Source organism: Myotis myotis, unplaced genomic scaffold (genome assembly GCF_014108235.1).
Source record: "Myotis myotis isolate mMyoMyo1 unplaced genomic scaffold, mMyoMyo1.p scaffold_m19_p_21, whole genome shotgun sequence".
Classification (NCBI taxonomy): domain Eukaryota; kingdom Metazoa; phylum Chordata; class Mammalia; order Chiroptera; family Vespertilionidae; genus Myotis; species Myotis myotis.
In genome coordinates, this window is record NW_023416326.1 from 1,172,949 (window position 1) to 1,191,863 (window position 18,915).

The 18,915-nt window shown below is 49.6% G+C and overlaps 1 protein-coding gene across 5 annotated transcripts in view; it reads right to left on the bottom strand.

Moving 5' to 3' along the window:
- Positions 1–1,647: 1,647 nt before the first annotated feature.
- PTPRC (protein tyrosine phosphatase receptor type C) overlaps positions 1,648–18,915 on the bottom strand; it is a 77,230-nt gene continuing 59,962 nt past the window's right edge. For all 5 annotated transcript variants that reach the window (XM_036354690.1, XM_036354692.1, XM_036354691.1 and 2 more), the window contains 20 exons: positions 17,653–17,864; positions 16,654–16,714; positions 15,646–15,754; positions 14,958–14,992; positions 14,412–14,521; positions 14,207–14,297; positions 13,798–13,874; positions 13,418–13,454; positions 13,227–13,324; positions 12,309–12,434; positions 11,592–11,749; positions 11,279–11,414; positions 10,754–10,903; positions 9,820–9,910; positions 8,359–8,492; positions 7,061–7,195; positions 5,766–5,888; positions 5,128–5,306; positions 3,952–4,087; positions 1,648–3,231 (listed from right to left, as the gene is read on the bottom strand). In XM_036354690.1, coding sequence (XP_036210583.1) covers positions 2,956–3,231; positions 3,952–4,087; positions 5,128–5,306; positions 5,766–5,888; positions 7,061–7,195; positions 8,359–8,492; positions 9,820–9,910; positions 10,754–10,903; positions 11,279–11,414; positions 11,592–11,749; positions 12,309–12,434; positions 13,227–13,324; positions 13,418–13,454; positions 13,798–13,874; positions 14,207–14,297; positions 14,412–14,521; positions 14,958–14,992; positions 15,646–15,754; positions 16,654–16,714; positions 17,653–17,864 — 2,474 coding nt within the window. In that variant the 3' untranslated portion in view covers positions 1,648–2,955. The remainder of the gene's footprint in view (positions 3,232–3,951; positions 4,088–5,127; positions 5,307–5,765; positions 5,889–7,060; positions 7,196–8,358; positions 8,493–9,819; positions 9,911–10,753; positions 10,904–11,278; positions 11,415–11,591; positions 11,750–12,308; positions 12,435–13,226; positions 13,325–13,417; positions 13,455–13,797; positions 13,875–14,206; positions 14,298–14,411; positions 14,522–14,957; positions 14,993–15,645; positions 15,755–16,653; positions 16,715–17,652; positions 17,865–18,915) is intronic.

Here is an 18,915-nt window from a genome sequence, read left to right on the forward strand (position 1 = left end):
TATTGGGGCCAACAGCCCTGGGCATTACAAGCTCCTGTTGCGGGCAACAGCAGGGGGCAGGCGAATCTCATTCTATTGGGGCCAACAGACCTGGGCATTACAAGCTCCTATTGCGGGCAACAGCAGGGGGCAGGTGAGTCTCATTCTATTGGGGCCAACAGACCTGGGCATTACAAGCTCCTATTGCGGGCAACAGCAGGGGGCAGGCGAGTCTCACTCTATTGGGGCCAACAGCCCTGAGCATTACAATCTCCTATTGCGGGCAACAGTCCTGGGCATGAGGCTCTCATTCTATTGGTGGCAACAGCCCTGGGCAGGTGAGTCTCACTCTGTTGGGGCCAATGACCCTGGGCTGGAGGGTCTGGTTCTATTGGGGCCAACAGAACTGGGCAGGAGGGTTTCATTCTAATCCAGGCAAAGCCTTGGGCAGGAGGATCATTCTACGGGGGCCAACAGCCCTGGGCATTAGGATCTCGTTCTATTGCGGGCAACAGCCCTGGACAGGTGAGTCTCTCCCTCTCCCTTCCTCTCTGAAATCAATAAAAAAATATAAAAAATAAAATAAAATGATCATTGCAGACATTCAGCTAGTCACATCACACATTTTATCTGCAAGGAAATATTAGAACGTATACCTCTTTTCTGCAAATATTTATTTGTAAATGATGTTTTTTGTAAAAATAAATATTTGTAAAAAAAAACTAAGCCATTTCTTATCGTGCATTATATGAGAAAAAAGGAATGGCTTGGGGGCTGAATTTTAAGAACTTTGAGAATTTTCTATCTTTTAGTCCCAATGAATTCTGGTACCAAAAGTAAAACAAGCTTTAAAAGGGTGTGTGATTCCCGTGTCATTTTCTTTTTTAAGATAAAAGTCAAAGACATAGATAGTCCCACGATCGCGTGCAGGGGGGGGGGCCGCCCTGGTTGATCCTGGCCGATTCGGATTCATATATATTTGCACAGAGTTCATGGGCCTCCTGCCCTTGAACGCAGCGTCTCTTACGCAGAAGAAAAAAAGAAATTTTCCCCAGCTTGCTCCTGCGTTAAAATAAATCAAACGTAACATAAAATGGACATAAAGCAGGCACTGTTGCTCCACTCCAAAATCTATCTAGTAACACCTGCCTAGACCAGTGGTCGGCATGTGGTATTTTGTGGAAGAGCCGCACTCAAGGGGCCAGTTTGCCGACCACTGACCGAGACCAGTGGTCGGCAAACTCATTCGTCCACAGAGCCAAATATCAACAGCACAACGATTGACATTTCTTTCGAGAGCCAAATTTTTTAAACTTAAACTACATAGGTAGGTACACTGTTATGAACTTCATTAGGGTCCTCCTAAGGCTTAGGAAGAGCCACACTCAAGGGGCCAAAGAGCCGCATGTGGCTCGCGAGCCGCAGTCTGCCGACCACGGGCCTAGACAATCACGTCAGGATCCATTGCGAACGTTGTGGGTCTGATAAAAGAAAAAAATTAGAAAGGGGAACTTGAGAAGAATGTACGGCAAAGGGAAGAGACAGGCCGCTAGAATACTGTATGTCCACTACACGTTCGTGGAAATGTTTTTTTTTAAATAAAAATAATGAACTCAGTTAGGAGAGAGAAGATACAGAGAACCAAGCCAACCCAAACACAGGGCGGGATTTAGCCAAAGGAGTTTTCTTTATTATTATTATTTTTTTTGAAACATATCATTACAGCTGACATTTTTTTTCCTAGGACCTACGTAATGATTAAACTATAGATCTTAAAAAGAAACACCACCACAAACCTTTCCACCGGGCACATGGAGCTATAAATGTTAACAGCATCACCTATGTTTTATGGATATGTTTATATAATTCATTCATGAACGTGGAGCACTATGTGAAGGACAGGAAAAGACCGGGTTTCCATTTTATTATGTCTGATACCGCTGCCTGACCACAGCGCCAGCCTTTGAGAAATCCAGACACCCTTTAACACGGGAACTGCGCCCGGGCCACAGTATTATTGCTCGTATCAAAGTTTCAGTCCACAGATACGGCCATGGGAGGTTTCACCTGTAAAGAGTTAGCACGAGTACATTCGCACGATTTCCATTTCTAGTAGCCTATGGGTTGAAGATACCCTGCATCTGTGTAAAGATGTTTATATATTTTTTTTAAGCTCCATTCCAACACACGTATCATCGGGGGGGTGGAAAGAAACGAGCGATGGAAGTCCCACCTTAGACAGAGAACACGCCCTCTTGCCAAAATGCAAACAACCCTGTGAAGATAGGAAGGAAGGTTTTGCTGGAAATTCTTAAATTGGCTGAGATGAGCCGGCCAAAGAGACCGCGCTGACTGCTAAACTGCTAACATATGGGATGTAAGGTTTCCGGATGTCAATCGCGTTAACTTTTCTGTGGGAGATAAACACACTTTTTTACTTTTATGCCTATTCCTGGAAGAGAAACAGCAAACTGTTAAGATCTATGTGGATAGAACAGCGAGGACACCTTCAGGTCATTGTAGGAACACACATGTTCTTCTTGCAGCCCGCACACATTCTAGGATGTAAGAAAATAGATGCTCTAAGCTAATACTTTGGGTAAAAATATTGTTTGTTTCTTTAAAAAAAAACACAGACATACATCCAGGTTTCCCACCAGCCCGTAGATGCACTTGAAATCCCCTTACCTCTCTCTCTGCCTCAAGAAACACCCCACATACCCACAAGCACACACGCCAAGAACCATGAAGTTATTTTTGCTGAAAGACAGAACTTTAAAATAAGCAGGAGACTGTACAAAACTGCCTTAAATATTGCCTGCGGTAGCACAACAGAAGCTCCCCACCAACACTGGTCCAAGGCACCCCCCCCACCCTCCCCACGAATCCACTGGACACCTGCTTTGTCCTCATACTTGTAGAAAAATAGAAATCGCCTCGGAAGTGAGGTTTGGCGCCGCCGGGTCCGCGCCCCTCCTACGCGCTCTGGGTCAGCGCTGGGCTCTCGGGGCCGTTGGCCGCGTGGTCTGTCCCCGCGGGGCTGTTGCTGGGCTTGGGGTCGTCCTGCTCTCTGCCTTCTGCCTGGACCTTCTCTTGGGCGCTGACCGGACTCACGCAATTAGCCTCCGGTTTGGGTCTGTCCACTTCGTTACTGAATTGGATTTTGTCTTCTCGGTTGGGGTTCTTCTTTACTTGTCCGTTCTGGGCCGGGTAGGTGCTGGCGATGACGTCATACAGGAACTGGTACTGCTCCTGGTCAAGGGAAAAGGAAAGAAATTCGGTAAAGAATGCTCCTAGCCCGGCCGGCGTGGCTCAGTGGTTGAGGGTCGACCTAGGAACCAGGAGGTCCCAGGTTCGGTTCCCGGTCAGGGCACAGGCCCAGGTTGTGGGCTCGATCCCCAGTGTGGGGCGTGCAGGAGGCGGCCAATGGATGATTCTCTCTCATCCTGGATGTTTCTCTCTCTCTCCCTCTCCCTTCCAAGAGATATCCTTTCTGCAGAGCCACCACAAATTGCTGGCAAATTCTACTCAGGTATCTCATATAATAAAAGGCTAATATGCAAATTATCCCCTCCGGAGTTTAACCGGGAGACTGGGGTTTGATTGCTTGCTATGATGTGCACTGACCATCAGGGGGCGGCGCAGAACATGGCGTACAACCAGCAGCGGTGGCAGAGCACAGGCAGTGAGGGAAGGAGGAGGCGGGGAGGCCGGATGCGGGGAACCTGAGATTGGCCCTGATCTCTGGCCAGGCCTAGGGCCCATACCCGTGCACGAATCTTGCTCACCGGGCCTCTAGTCTTGTTATATTGCCAATAATTCACTGTGAACTATCATGTAAAAATGGAAGATGAAATAGAGGAATAGCAAAGTGAATAAGAAGAAAAAGGGGAGGAGAAGAGGCTAGGGGAAGACACGGTGAACATAAAAAGTGCAAAACACGTCAAAAGCCAAGGTGAGCGAGGTACTTACAAATGTAGGGACCATTCCTGGCCTGGCCTTGCGCAGAGATTTCACTACTTGGAAAACGTCGATCACGTCTTCTGTCTCGGCGCTTTCCAGGAGGTTAAACAGAGCACAGAACAGTCCTGTTTGTTGCGACCCATCTCTACAGGAAGGAGAAAGAATTTAAAAAAATAACACTACCTTTTATGGGAAAAACTGATGACAGAATAAACATTAAAAAGAGCATCCCCCATAAATTTCACCTCTGCAAACCCGAAGAAATGCTGAGAACGGCTCAATTCTAGAATATGCGATTCTAATCGTCACGGTGAGGCTTTCTGAGGAATTCTTAATGCATTTCAGTGGATTTCCACGTCTCCCTTATTGTAACATTTTTATGCAAACATTTGACCGTAGGCCTCCTTCGACCGATAGCGCTCTTTAAGGTGGAGATGAGGCATCTGTCACAGATGGGCCCACCTGTATGCACCAGGACCACCCACCTGCATGAACCAGGACCACCCACCTGCATGAACCAGGACCACCCACCTGCAGTGCACCAGGATCACCCACCTGCATGAACCAGGACCACCCACCTGCATGAGCCAGGACCACCCACCTGCATGAACCAGGACCACCCACCTGCATGAACCAGGACCACCCACCTGCAGTGCACCAGGACCACCCACCTGCATGAACCAGGACCTCCCACCTGCATGAACCAGGACCACCCACCTGCAGTGCACCAGGACCACCCACCTGCATGAACCAGGACCTCCCACCTGCATGAACCAAGACCACCCACCTGCATGAACCAGGACCACCCACCTGCAGTGCACCAGGACCACCCACCTGCATGAACCAGGACCACCCACCTGCATGAGCCAGGACCACCCACCTGCATGAACCAGGAACACCCACCTGCAGTGCACCAGGACCACCCACCTGCATGAACCAGGACCACCCACCTGCATGAACTAGGACCACCCACCTGCATGAACCAGGACCACCCACCTGCAGTGCACCAGGACCACCCACCTGCAGTGCACCAGGACCACCCACCTGCAGTGCACCAGGACCACCCACCTGCATGAACCAGGACCACCCACCTGCAGTGCACCAGGACCTCCCACCTGCATGAACCAGGACCACCCACCTGCAGTGCACCAGGACCACCCACCTGCATGAACCAGGACCACCCACCTGCAGTGCACCAGGACCGGCACGTTCTTGTGGTGCTTACTCCCGTCCGCGGACTTCCTCCTGGGCAGGTGTTGCTTGAGGTCCCGGATCATGGAGACTAATTCTTTGGGCGCCGAGGGGAGCTCGTCTGCGCCCCAGCTGCTGTACTGATACTGGTACACGGTGCGGGGTTCTTTCCTCTAAAACCGGAAGCGGGGGGCACGTGAGCTCGAGGGCGGGGTGGGGGGCAGCCCCTGGAGTAATTGCACAGTCACGCCCTCCACACCATGTCCTCTCCGGACACCGTGTCAACCTTTCGTTCTGAACTCGGGACCTTGACGGGCGCTCTGCCCTCATGGAGTCATTGGTGTCCATTTGGACACCAGGTTGTTTACATCAAAGATTTACACCCCGGCCGGCGTGGCTCAGAGGCTGAGCATCAACCCATGAACCAGGAGGTCACGGTTGGATTCCTGGTCAGGGCACAGGCCCGGGATGTGGACTCTAACCCCAGTGTGGGGCGTGCAGGAGGCCGCCGATCCACGATTCTCTCTCATCACTGATACTTCTCTCTCTCTCTCTCCCTCTCCTTTCATCTCTCTCAAATGAATAAAGACATTTTTTAAAAAAGGCATGCACCCCACGAATAGTTCATCTACCTTGGAATGTCTCAGCTCGAACACACGGAGGGTGTAGGCTGAAGACGCAGTGGTGTCTTTCGCGTGAACTTCTACGTCTCCGAATGTTTGCTTTCCTTCTCCCCAGTACTGAGCGCAGGCCTCCTGGGTGAGAAAGAACATGGTTCTGCAACAACGTCTACTCCAGCGTCCTCTGTCTCCCTCCGTCTCCCTCCGTCTCCCTCTCTCTCCTCTCGTTCCCTCCCCCCTGTTCCATTCAATGGAAAGGACTAATTGCGTTCTGACCCTGAAGGCCGAAAACTCGTAAAACTCTAACACCTGTGTTAAGGATGGTGGGCACCCATTCAACCCAGGCGTGGTTTTTCCCTGCGTGGGCCACTGGCACCTGGGAAAACCCGGGGGAACCAGGACACCACGGCACAGCCCTGCCGTCTCCGCTGTCAGACCTTCCTTCCTCCCGTCCACGCACTTGTCATCGGCTCTTCCCAATGTGTGGCCTGAGCTGCTGTGGGTCATGACCTTGCCATAAGGCAGGTCTCCCTGCCCCTCCCGGGGCCCCCGGAGGAGACACTCCACGTCTTTGGAGCTTCGTCTCTGCATCTGATGAGCAGCTCCCTTGGCAGCTCAACAGACGCTGACTGGACATCTATCTACAGGGTCGGACTGAAGAGGTGGGTCCTCTCTACAGATGGTTCTCCACCAACTACCTTCCCCCAGTGATGGACACAATGGGCAGCTCTGCCTGCACGCCCGGGCCACTGACCAGCTGAAACAATTTAGACGAAGGAAGAGGTTGCTGCAAATGTAAACATATATCTCTTTTTAAAAATCCCACAGCCTGACCGGCGTGGCTCAGTGGTTGAGCATTGACCTATGAACCAGGAGGTCATGGTTCAATTCCCGGTCAGGGCACAGGCCGGGGTTTCGGGCTTGATCCCCAGTGTGGGGTGTACCAGTGATTCTGATCATTGATGTTTCTCTCTCTTTCTCCCTTCTTCTCTCTCTTTAAAATAAATAAAAACGTATTTAAAAAAATAAAATCATATCCTATATAATAAAAGGGTAATATGTAAATTGTCCCCTCGACCGGGAGTTCGACCAGGGTGCAGGGCTGGCTGGCCAACTGCCTGAGGCCCCGCCCCCTGGCCAGCTCTGCCCCCGATTGGCCCCCCACCCCCCTATCAGGGGCGGGGCTGCCGGCCAACCTCATATGTGCGCCCCCTACCCCACCCCACCCCCGGCCAGCCCTCCTGATTGGTCCCCACCCGTGCATGAATTCGTGCACCGGGCCTCTAGTGAAAGATAAGCGTGCAAACCTGTTCTCCGTTCTTCAGTTCTGTCAGCATGACGATGACTTTGACTTTCCTCTGGAAGACCATCTGCCAGAAGTCCCCGATGGTGTCCTTCAGGGGCCCTTGAGCCGCAATCATCACTTCAGGTTTCCAGTAACTCTAAAAAAAAAAAAAAAGTGGGGGCTCCATTACTAACTGACAAGAGCCGTGGGTTCTGAAAACAACCCTTTGGAAACACAGCCGCTTGCTATGTATATCAGTGCTGCTACGTAAAAATAGTGAGACTCGGGCCCATGAAATAACGTGGTATCTATACGCAAAAGACCTATTAGCCAAAGGCGTTACTGAGCTGAGCATGGACAGTCAGGTTCGGAACACCCCTCACAAAACTAACCAGCTATCCTCCCCAAAATGCCTTGTGTTTTTTTTCTCTAAAAAGGTTAATGCGATTGTAAAAGGAAATCTCTTAAGCGTTTCACAGGGTCTTCGTTATGTCTCTACTGTATTGGTGTCTACACAGTCTTCAGGCGGCTCGCCATTAAGTTAACAGTCTACCCACGGGCCTTAGGGAAATTTGGGAAGGAAGGAAGTCCGACTTGGTAGATATTCCAAAAGCTTTTACTGAATAACTAAAGGTTTCTTGTTCGAATTTTCAGTTTATTGAAAAGGCATGTGACACGGACGCACCCAATAATTCGGAGGATCTGGTGAAAAGTGTTTAACGGTGCCAATATGCGGATTTGGATTGGCTTACAACGTGGGAATCCGAGTAAATACAACCATTTTCAAACCCTTGCACTTGCTCGCATTTTATTTTGCAAATGAATACCATTAGAGTTGTGTTTGTCGTAAACGGCAAGTAATAATAGCATTGTCTTATGTAGTAAGACAACTTGCAAGGTTTCAATATCTTTAGGCCTTTCAATAAGTTAAAAATATAGTATTAAAAATGGAAAGTTTCGTGCCAATCAACATCGTTGTTGTGGCTAAGCTCATCATTCTTTTATAAAATCCCTTAAGGCCCTGCCAGCGTGGCTCAGTGCTTGAGCGTCAACCTATGAACCAGGAGGTCACGGTTCGATTCTGGTCAAGGGCACAGGCCCGGGTTGCGGGCTCCACCCCCAGTGTGGGGCGTGCAGGAGGCAGCCGACCAATATTCTATTATTGATTTTTCCATCTTTCTCTCCCTTTCCTTTCCTCTCTGAAATGAATAAAAATCTATTTAAAACATAAATAAATAAAATCACTTGAGAATGGCCATAATAACGTCGATTGAATGTTTAAAGGGCCAGATTCTGGGCTCTGGAGACGGGGGCACCTACCATTACGAACGAGGCGTTGATGTATCTGCCCGCGTCCTCGGTGTCGCTGTCATCGTCCGAGGACTCGTCCGACTCGTGCTCGCTCTCCTTGCTCACGTCCAGCTCGTGCCTGAGCTGCACTCTGTTGAAGTCATCTGCGCACGAGAAATTAGGGGCAAGCCTCCCTTTAAACTGTCGCCTCTCTGCTTGGTGGCCACGTGGAATCGGAAAGCAATTGAGAAGCGACAGGCCGCCTGATGTAAATGTGTTGATCGACATGGATTGAGATCTGACATAAAACTCGGTTCTTATCGATCAGCATATCACAAAACAGAAATCCTAGAAAGCGAAGGCCCCAAACAGGTTCCAGGCAACATACCTGGGACATAGTTCAAGGTTAAACCACACACAGAGGTCATAACTTCCCACGTGATCACTCAGTCTTAACACCTACACCTGAGTTTACCATGGAACACTAGCATTCCGCTTGATATACATTAAAAAATACAAAAATACGATAATAAAACACATGGCTTAGGGAAAAACCTATTTTTTTCCACTGTATTCTATTAACAAATAATTAACATGTCAATGGAATCAGTATCTCCAATAAATTACTATTTAATAAAAAAAATTTAGTTCTAACTCCTCAGTTTCCCAATTTTAAACCATTTAATAACCCGGTCAAATGATCTGATGACCGACATCCCCGTCCATTTCATATTTTCCACGGCATTCATAAAGAATTTTCCAGAAATGAACTAGGCCAACCCTGCACTGATCCGACGTATTTGGTCGTATACACGTTCCTTGGCTTATTATTTTAGTATATTCAACTGAATAAAATTATAGCCCTCCCAGATGTGGTTCTAGCACTACGCTTGCAGGGCGGAATTCAAGTCTTGAAAACTGTGCGTAGTTTGATCTGCGAAACTGAAGGATTGGCAGTTGGCAGGGCGCTACCCACCCCCAGCGATAAGGAGGGAGAAAAAGCAAGTCATCCTCGCTCTTGGCCAGTTACCCTCGGGGAAATAGCGGAGATGAACGGAAGGTGAGACAGACCTGGTGGAGAATGTGGCCCCCGTTCCCCTCGAGCGTGAGAGGTGACACCTCCCCGACACCCCACTTCTGAGACAATCGGTGGGAAGAAACCAGCGGGCACAGTTGACCCCCCAAAGTCCATCACGAACGTCTGGGGTTCAGAGTCATTGCTAGACCTTCGCTTTAAGTATCCTGTTGACCAGAGTCTACTGCCAACCCCGTGTTCAAGACTTGCTTTAAGGTCACATGTGTGAGTGTGTGCTTGTGTGAGCGCATGTGCACATGTGTGCGTGTGTGTGCACATGTGTGTGCGTGTGTATGTGTGTGTGCATGTGTGCATGTGTGCGCGTTTGTGTGCGTGCGCGTGTGTCATCCACGAATCAAATCCCAAAGAGCTTACGAGTCTCTGACACAAAGAAGACAACGACATGAGCCACCTACACGGGATGACGGAGGACGCCCTGTTTTTGCTTTTGTTCTCCTCCCGGTTCCCAGCGTGCTGTGTCCTCCAGCTCCTGTATGACGGGAGTCTCTGTGGGGAACCAAACAGAAGCGGTGGGCGCCGCGGCCTCGGTCCCGGGGGCACCACGAACCAGAGCCCGACGCCTGTTTCAAGGCGAGATGCTCATGGCCTTGGCAGCCAAAGTTGTGCTTCTCACTGTTACTTTTTAAAAATATATATTTTTTTATTGATTCTAGAGAGGAAGGGAGAGGCAGAGAGAGAGGGAAACATCCATGATGAGAGAGAATCATGGATCGGCTGCCTCCTGCACGCCCCCTACTGGGGGATCGAGCCCACAACCCGGGCATGTGCCCTTGACTGGAATCGAACCCGGGACCCTTCAGTCCACAGGCCGATGCTCTATCCACTGAGCCACAGAAGCTAAGGCTCTATTGTTACTTTTAGCCTTCGCTGTAGACCAGCTGAGTGAGGAATGGTGGACAGCGCTGGCTGTAGAATCAGATTTCTACGTTTGAGCGAGTCTACCCAGGTGCTGGGTGGTTCCCACAGCACGGGAAGCAGCACCCCATGGAGGTCATCTGTACGCATCATCATCATCATCATCACCACCATTATCACTGTCATCATCATCATCACCATCACTGTTATCACTGTCATCATCATCATCACCATCATCATCACCATTACCGTTATCACTGTTATCATCATCATCACCGTTATCACTGTCATCATCACCATCACCATCATCACCATCACCGTTATCACTGTCATCATCACCATCACCATCATCACCATCACCGTTATCACTGTCATCATCACCATCACCGCTATCACTGTCATCATCACCATCACCGTCATCACCATCACCGTTATCACTGTCATCATCACCATCACCGCTATCACTGTCCATACCTGGAACTCAGCCTCCAGTGGGGAAGGCTCGCTGGGCGGGTCCCTCTTCTTCATGTTCAACAGGTAGGGGTGGAACTCGGACAGGCTCACTTCCGTCTCTCCAAACTGGTTGTACTCGACCAAGGCCTGGTGGATCAGGATGTACTGTGCCTACGGTTTCACGGACAAACACAGGTCACGAGTGAATCTACGGTCTTATCCATCCCATTGAAATAGTTACACTTTCCTCTAATTTGGCTCACGGGGGGAGGTGGGCGGTGCACGGAAAAGAAAACGTTATCTCCAACATTTAAATATTCTAGAAGTTGTTCTCATGGTTCTTTGGGATATGAGCACATTTCATCTCAGACATGTGCCCTGACCGGGTATTGAACCTTGACCTCCTGGCTCCTAGGCTGATGCTCAACCCCTGAGCCACGCCGGCCGGGCCCAGTATTTGGATCTCTTTAATGATCACCGATCCCACCACCAAAGATGGAGGTCAGGCAGCAAAGGAGAGAACAGAGAGGGAAGGGGAGGCCGTACCTCCACCTGGACCATCAGGCACCTCTGCCTCCGCAGCTTGACCACGTAACCGTACACGTCCACCCTGTTCTCCGCCTCCAGGCCCTCCAGCATGGCGTCGATGCCGATGTAGGTGCCCGTGCGCCCCACGCCAGCGCTGGCGACAGAGACACAGCAGGGGAGGCGTGGTCCCGGCAGGGCAAGGGGTGCCAAGGCGACGGGGGTGAAGCAGAGGGAGGAGTGTGAGTGGATGCACCCAGGTGGTCCCCGGCGTGGCCGTGGCCAGAGGGTAGATGCCCGCCCAGCCCTGGGGGGTCCCCGGGAGGCCCCTCACCTGCAGTGCACCAGGATGGGGCCGCTGAAGAAGTTGCTGAAGGCGTTGACCCTCCTGCGCAGCTTGAGGAGCAGGTGAGGGTCCTCGGGCACCCCGTGGTCTGGCCAGCTGGTGAACTGGATGTGTGTCACCTCCCGCCCGGCTATCTTCTCTTTTTTCTAGTCGGGAGAGAAGATGTTCTTTGAGCTGATTTTATTTTTCCAAAGCAAAATAAATAAATGGAAGGGGAAGGGGGGATCCGTACACTAACTCCCCCTCTCCCCCTATGCACGCTTCTTTTGGCCATGGTTGCATTGTCTTTCTTTTATTTTCTTTTTAAAAAATGTATTTTATTGATTTCAGAGAAAAAGGGAGAGGGAGAGAGAGATAGAAGCATCCATGATGAGAGAGAATCATGGATCGGCTGCCTCCTGCACGCCCCACACTGGGGATCGAGCCTGCAACCCAGGTATGTGCCCTGACCGGGAATCGAACTGTGACCTCCTGGTTCCTAGGTCGATGCTCAGCCACTGAGCCACGCCGGCCGGGCTAAAGTCAGTTTTTAAAAACCTATTGATCTTCAAAGAATCAAACTTCCCAACATCAACTAAAAGGACAGGTTTTTTTTTTCCTAGCTTTGCAAGTGGGCTTTAGGGATAAGTCGATTCTCAATCTTCCAGGATTGTATTTTTGGACGAATAGTACGAAGACAAAAGTGACGTAGTGAAAGGAACTCACGTTGGTGATGGTGAACTTCTGGATGATGTAATCTGGGCAGGTTTTGTACTCCGTGACCTTCACAAGGACATCTCCGTACTCCCGGGCGCTCTCCTCCATCGATGGCCAGTACTCTGCACACTTGTTCTGCAGGTTAAAATAATCACAAACAATTCTGGTTTTCAAAACCGCAAGCATTCCTGATTTTTGAAACATTCTTATATATACACTAGAGGCCCAGTGCACAAATTCATGCATGATGGGGGCCGGCCGGCCATGGGAGGTTGGCTCCTGCATTGAGCGTCTGCCCCTTGGTGGTCAGTGTGCATCATAGTGACCGGTCGTTTGGTTGGTTGGTTGCTTAGGCATATATATATATATCTTTTTAAAATTGATTTCAGAGAGGAATGGAGAGGGAAAGAGAGGTAGAAACATCAATGATGAGAGAGAATCACTGATTGGCTGCCTCCTGCACGCCCTACTGGGGATCGAGCCCAAAACCCGGGCATGTGCCCTTGACTGGAATGGAACCAGGGACCCTTCAGTCCACAGGCTGGCGCTCTATCCACTGAGCCAAACTGGCCAGGGCCTAAGCTCCGTTATGTTTCAAGTGTTTACAGGGATTTGTGAAATGGGCTCATAGAACTTATAACAATACTTACAACAGGAAATAGGAATCACATTTAAGTCCAGCAGTTAAGCAATGACACTGCATTCCTATTTACATATAGGTGCATGTGGACATCTAGGTACACACGTACAAATCTGATTTTTTTTTTTATACGTAGATGAAACGTTTCGATCCAGTGATCCTCTGATTAAAATAGGGAACCATCTCTCATCACCAAGCAGGTGACTGTGGCCTTTGGAAATGGGACCCGTCATTCTCTCTTCCCAGCCGCCCACCCCTTCTCCCCTCCAGAGTCATCAGATCCTCACTCTGTTCCCTTCTTCGCATCGAGTGACCATGACAATGACCGTGGCCTTCTGTTCCCAGATCATCCTCCAGAAATCATCCACGGTCTCCTCCCTGGGACCTAGGAGGGGGACACATTCAACCTAAGACACCCCTTCTTTGGCGCGCCCCAAAACGGTGCCTCACAGAGAATCTGGGATGGTCGGTGGGTTACCTTGTGCAGCGATGTACTTCCTGGGCTCCTTGTAACCCTGTGCAACAGACACAAACAAAGGCACATTGTCAACTGAATGCCCAGTCATTCCTTAATGTGCAAAATTGGGGGGCGGGGGAAGGACGGTATTTTGCCACTGTTTCTCGGTTGTAAATTTCGCTGGGCATTTCCAATCAGTGAGGATTTTAATAACTCATCCAGGCATTGGACTGGGCTAACCATGTCAGGTGGCATTTACAAACAACAGACATGACTGGCGTGTGTCTGTGCTCTGCACCCAAAAATGTTGCCGTGGCCTAGAAGGAACGGAAGGCAAAGGGCCGAGAACAGAATGGGGAAGACAGATGTCCCCTAACCCTGGCCATGGGCGTTGTACTCACATCGATGTAGCTGGCGTTGATGTAGTTGGACCCTGCATCTCCGTTGATCTCCGACAGCTCCACACGGTTGTAGTCATCTGCCCGGGGAACAGAAACAGGAGTCAGTGATGAAGAACCAAGTCAACGCTGAAGAACCATTTTGGCTCAGCGCATCGAGCACCGGCCTGTGGACTGAAGGGTCCCTGGTTGGATTCCCATCAGGGCACATGCCCAGGGTTCCTGCTCCATCCCCAGTAGGGAGCGTGCAGGAGGCAGCCGATCCATGATTCTCTCTCATCATTGATGCTTCTCTCTCTCTCTCTCTCCCGCTGCCTTCCTCTCTGAAATCAATAAAAATATATTTTTTAAAAAATACTGAAGAACCCGGGAGCCCACCCGTCTAGAAACCCCGCTCTCGGCGCCCACGTACAGGGCAGGATGTCCACGTAGCGGTTCTTGTTCTGGTTGAAGGACTTCCGAGCCTCCTTGATGGGGAACTTGCTGAAGACCCGGGGGATGCTCTGAAAGAGGCCAGGATCCGGCGGTCACGGCAGATTCCACCAGAGCGGTCTCCCCCTCGCCAGCGACCGCCGCTGTGGCAGCGGGGCGGCCTGGGCCACGCGTCCTTTTCTCACCTGAAATTCGGCCAGGAAGAGCCTCCCTTCGTCCGCGATCTTCCTCTTGTACGTTTCCAGCAAAACGTCCGCGTGGATCGGCTCCACGTTCATCAGCTGCTTCTCGTCATCTTGAAGCAGATGGAAGAGTCAGGACCAGCCAGGGGCGTGGCTCCCTCTCAGAGGGTCACACGCATCCTTACGTCTACATCTTAGGACTTTAACCCTTGCTGGTTAAGTCAGTAAATGCAAGCGTTGTCATCGTCTCTACTGAGGAGGTCCGGGTTAGATTAAAAAAATGTTGTTTTCTTATTGAAAATGAATGGATTCCAGCGTGGCTCAGTGGTTGAGCATCCACCTAGGAACCAGGAGGTCATGGTTCGATCCCCGGTCAAGGGCACATGCCTGGGTTACGGGCTCCATCCCCAGTGTGGGGCGTGCAGGAGGCAGCCGGTCCATGATTCTCTCTCCTCATTGATGCTTCTCTCTCTCTCCCTCTCCCTTCCTCTCTGAATGGGTTCAAATGTGTGGGGAGCGTAATTCATCCGTTAAAAAAGGCAAACTTACCCCTTACAACCAGTTCCTGTTCTTCATCCAAATTGCTGGGGAAAGAGGAAAGGTACATTTCTATTCTGCAACGTAGCATCCGATTGGCTCGCAACTCATGTTTAATTAATGTGTCACAGGAAGGAGGGAATGGAGGCAGAAAAGATAAAAAGGGGAGAGAAAGGGGTGCGGGGAAGTGGCCCAGGGAGAGAAGGAAGAAGAATGGGGGGAGGGGGGGGGGAGATGAAGGAGGAGGAGGGCAAAGGAAAGATGAGGAAGGAAAACATACCAACGAAGGGCTGCCTGCTCCCCTCAGAGAAGAGACGGGTTTATTTGAGTGTAAAACACTTGTTTTTCATAAAATGTAGCTGCCCCTGGCCAGGGGCATGCATATGCCTTCCCAGGGCCCACCTTTCTTTGGTCCTGGCCATGCCTACGTCCCTCTGGCCCACTTGGCACGGAGATGAATATACTTTTCATTGGTCGTCATGGAACGGGATCCATGCCGTCATCAGCGAACGTAGAAAATGTTGGTATTTGATATAAACCAATGGGACCAGGCTCAGCAGTGAGCTGGGCGTCATGCGGCCTTGTCACTTGTCCCTTCCCTGGTCCCCAACTGGCCTCCCCGGTGGGCGCCTTCCCCATTCTGACTATTTTAGTATTTCTTTCTTTCTTTTTTTTTTCTCACTTAGACATCAACTCTTACCTGGACCTACTCTTGTGCAGGTCGTAGATTTTATAGAGAACGACCATCAGGGCGATGGATGTCACAATGATCAGAAATACCAGGAATGCGATCAGGGCTTTGGAATTATCTAGAAGCGAATTAGAACACGCGGTTACTGAGAGCACAGAGTTCGCCGGATTCTTTGAATCGTCACCTTCAGAGTGCGACACTTTCATCACGTTCTCACTTCGTTTGAGGTTTTCAATAATAATAATAATGATGATAATAATAATAATAATAACAACAACAACAACATATTCAGAATGAGACCAAGCACAGGACATGCCCAGTGTTGTGAATTTTGCTGATATTATTCAGAACCGATACAGACATTTTAGGAATATTTGCAAAACATATTTCCAACAAAAGACTTTATCTAGAATATTAAAGAAGTCTGACAATTCAATAATAATAAGACAGGCAGTTCAATTTAAAAACAGGCAAAAAGGCCCGGCCCACACAGCTCAGTGGTTGAGCATCGACCTATGAACCAGGAGGTCACGGTTCAATTCCCGGTCAGGGCACGTGCCCAGGTTGTGGACTCGGTCCCCAGTGTGGGGCGTGGAGTAGGCAGCCGATCCATGATTCTCTCTCATCATTGATGTTTCTCTCTCTCTCTCCCTCTCCCTTCCTCTCTGAAATCAATAAAAACATGTTTAAAATACACAAAACAAACACACTTTGTTGCTAACAGGAACAAGGATCTGACATATAATCATCACTGAATAGTCTATGCAGGTTAATCCGTTTATGAATTATTTTCTGAAATCAACAACCCTTTCATCATTGAATTTCTTAATTTGCATTTAAGAGATTGTGTTTTAATATGACGCTCATCTTTTGGGGCAACTTAAAATACGATGTTGATGAAAAATGTAATTTAAATGTTTCATAGTTAGGCATGATATGAATGTAAACTATTTAAGCATGGTAAGTTTTAATATATTTTAAAATATCAATATAATAAATAGCCAAGTGATGACTTACAAGATGTTGATTTAGAAGCACTTCTTGGTGGTCCACCATGATTCCCATTGTGGTAGTAAACCTGAATATCCACGATAAAAGAGAAAATAGTTTTCTCATGTAAATTGTATATATCATAATGTAACATATACATTATTTCTTATACGACAATTTTTTAAGTTTTTATTAAGAGTATACTGGTTATCTTGAATTTAAAGTCGAAACTTTAAGGTTATGTCAATATCTTGTGAAATATTGTTAAAAAAGAATATATTTAACAGTGAACAAGATATAAAGAAATCTGAGCCCATTTAAGCCATAATGCAAGTTATAATTGACAAGAGTAAAGAAACCGAAGGAATAAAACCTAGCAAGCACATCAACACATTCACAATTTAGAGTCAGATTCCCTAATAAGAGGCTAATGTCTTGGCGTTTTACTTAAGATGGAAATATCGTCCATGTTGTGTTAACAAGAGCTATGCATAAGAAGCACACAATTCCCTGGCTGCTTTGGCTCAGTGGATAGAGCGTCGGCCTGCGGACTGAAGGGTCCCGGGTTCGATTCCAGTCAACAGCACATGCCTGGGTTGTGGGCTTGATCTCCAGTAGGAGGCAGCCAATTAATGATTCTCTCTCATCATTGATGTTTCTATCTCTCCCTCTCCATTCCTCTCTGAAATCAATATGTGTGTGTGTGTGTGTGTGTGTATAAACTAAACTAAAAAAATAAAAAGCACATAATGATGATCTAGAATAGATCAGTCAGATAAAGGGAATATATTGATATCCTATTGAAGCTCAAAAATATTCTGACAAAATTCTGGCTTGAAACCGCTGTTGTTAGCACCAGGGGTGAAAAGTTTGGGGTCAAACTTTCAAGACTTTTGGGGTGTGATGGGGTCAGACCCCAGGGCTTCCCGAGGCCCTGTGAGCGCTGGCCTCGGTAATGGGAGTTCTACAGAGCCATCGTGACGACGGGGATCAGAGCTCCAGGGGGAGCAGAAATGGCCGTCTCACCTCAAAGGTGTACTCTGTTGAGTAGTGAAGCTCCGTCACGTAGAATTTGCACTTTCTCTTAGAGTCACTTGTAACCAGGGTGCCCCCTGTTTTGACATCCAATTTGTAGTCACCGTTGGCGGGGCCATTGAATTGTACCGGCGGGACACAGGTTACCTCCATGCTGTTGTCGGACAAGGCCTTCACCATGATGTTCTGGACCTCGCTGGGCGCTGTCGAAAGGAGGAAAGATGGGTTCCTCGAGGGGTCCATGCCTGTCTACGTTACTTGACACTCGACGCGCGTGTACAACAGAAGCCATTCTACGTGTCCGTGTGGGGGTGGGGGTGAGAAAGTGACCACAGCCCTTCCGTGAAAACAACAGTAACAACACGTGTGAAATAGATCACCGCTTCATTCGGGGAACAGGAGCGCACGGGTGGTACTGGAAGCCTTGGGCGTTCATGGCTTCCCGTAGGGACAGAGTGGAGAAGAAGAAAGGAGAGGAGAGAAGAGGGGAGGGGAGGGGAGGGGAGGGGAGGGGAGGGGAGGGGAGGGGAGGGGAGGGGAGGGGAGGGGAGGGAGGGAGGGGAGGGGAGGGGAGGGGAGGGGAGGATGCTGGGAAACCGAAGGCCTGCGTCCAATCCACATCCTCCTTCCTGGATGAGCTGCCATTGTCCTGGGGGCTCCCACCAGGCGGGACCCTTCAGGAGCAGCTGCTACTGGTTTCTGTTTCCTGCGACATCACAGAAATGCAGGACCCGGACACATACATGAAGCTCTAGGCCCCGGACTCTTGCAACCACCAGCTCAGGGACGCTGAGAACATCACAGCCACCCCAGCCCAGGACAGACCTCCTTCCCGAGCCCGGCGCCAGGGAGGGCCTCTGGGGCTGCAGATGCCGCCTGGAGCGCCGTGTCTCGGGTGCCAGGGCCCAGTGGAGCTACCGTTCCCCTCGGGGTGGGTCTAGCTCTGGCCCCAGGGACCATGGAGACAGCGGACAGGTGGCGAGAGCCAGAGGCCATTGAAAGGAAACCCCGAATGGACGATAAGACGCGGACAAAATACTTCTGAGGAACTGCTCAGCCAGATGATGCTTTGCGAGGGAGACACTACCATGTGCCGATGGCGCTTACTCCTCTGGGTGACAAAGAAAGCCACAGACAATGGGTATTTAATCTAAGCTGGCGAGGCACCTTACGGCCCGAAATCTTACACGTTGTCCCGGTGACAAGCCCTCACTCACACTTCGTGGTGTTTTTTGTCTTTGTTTTATCATTCTT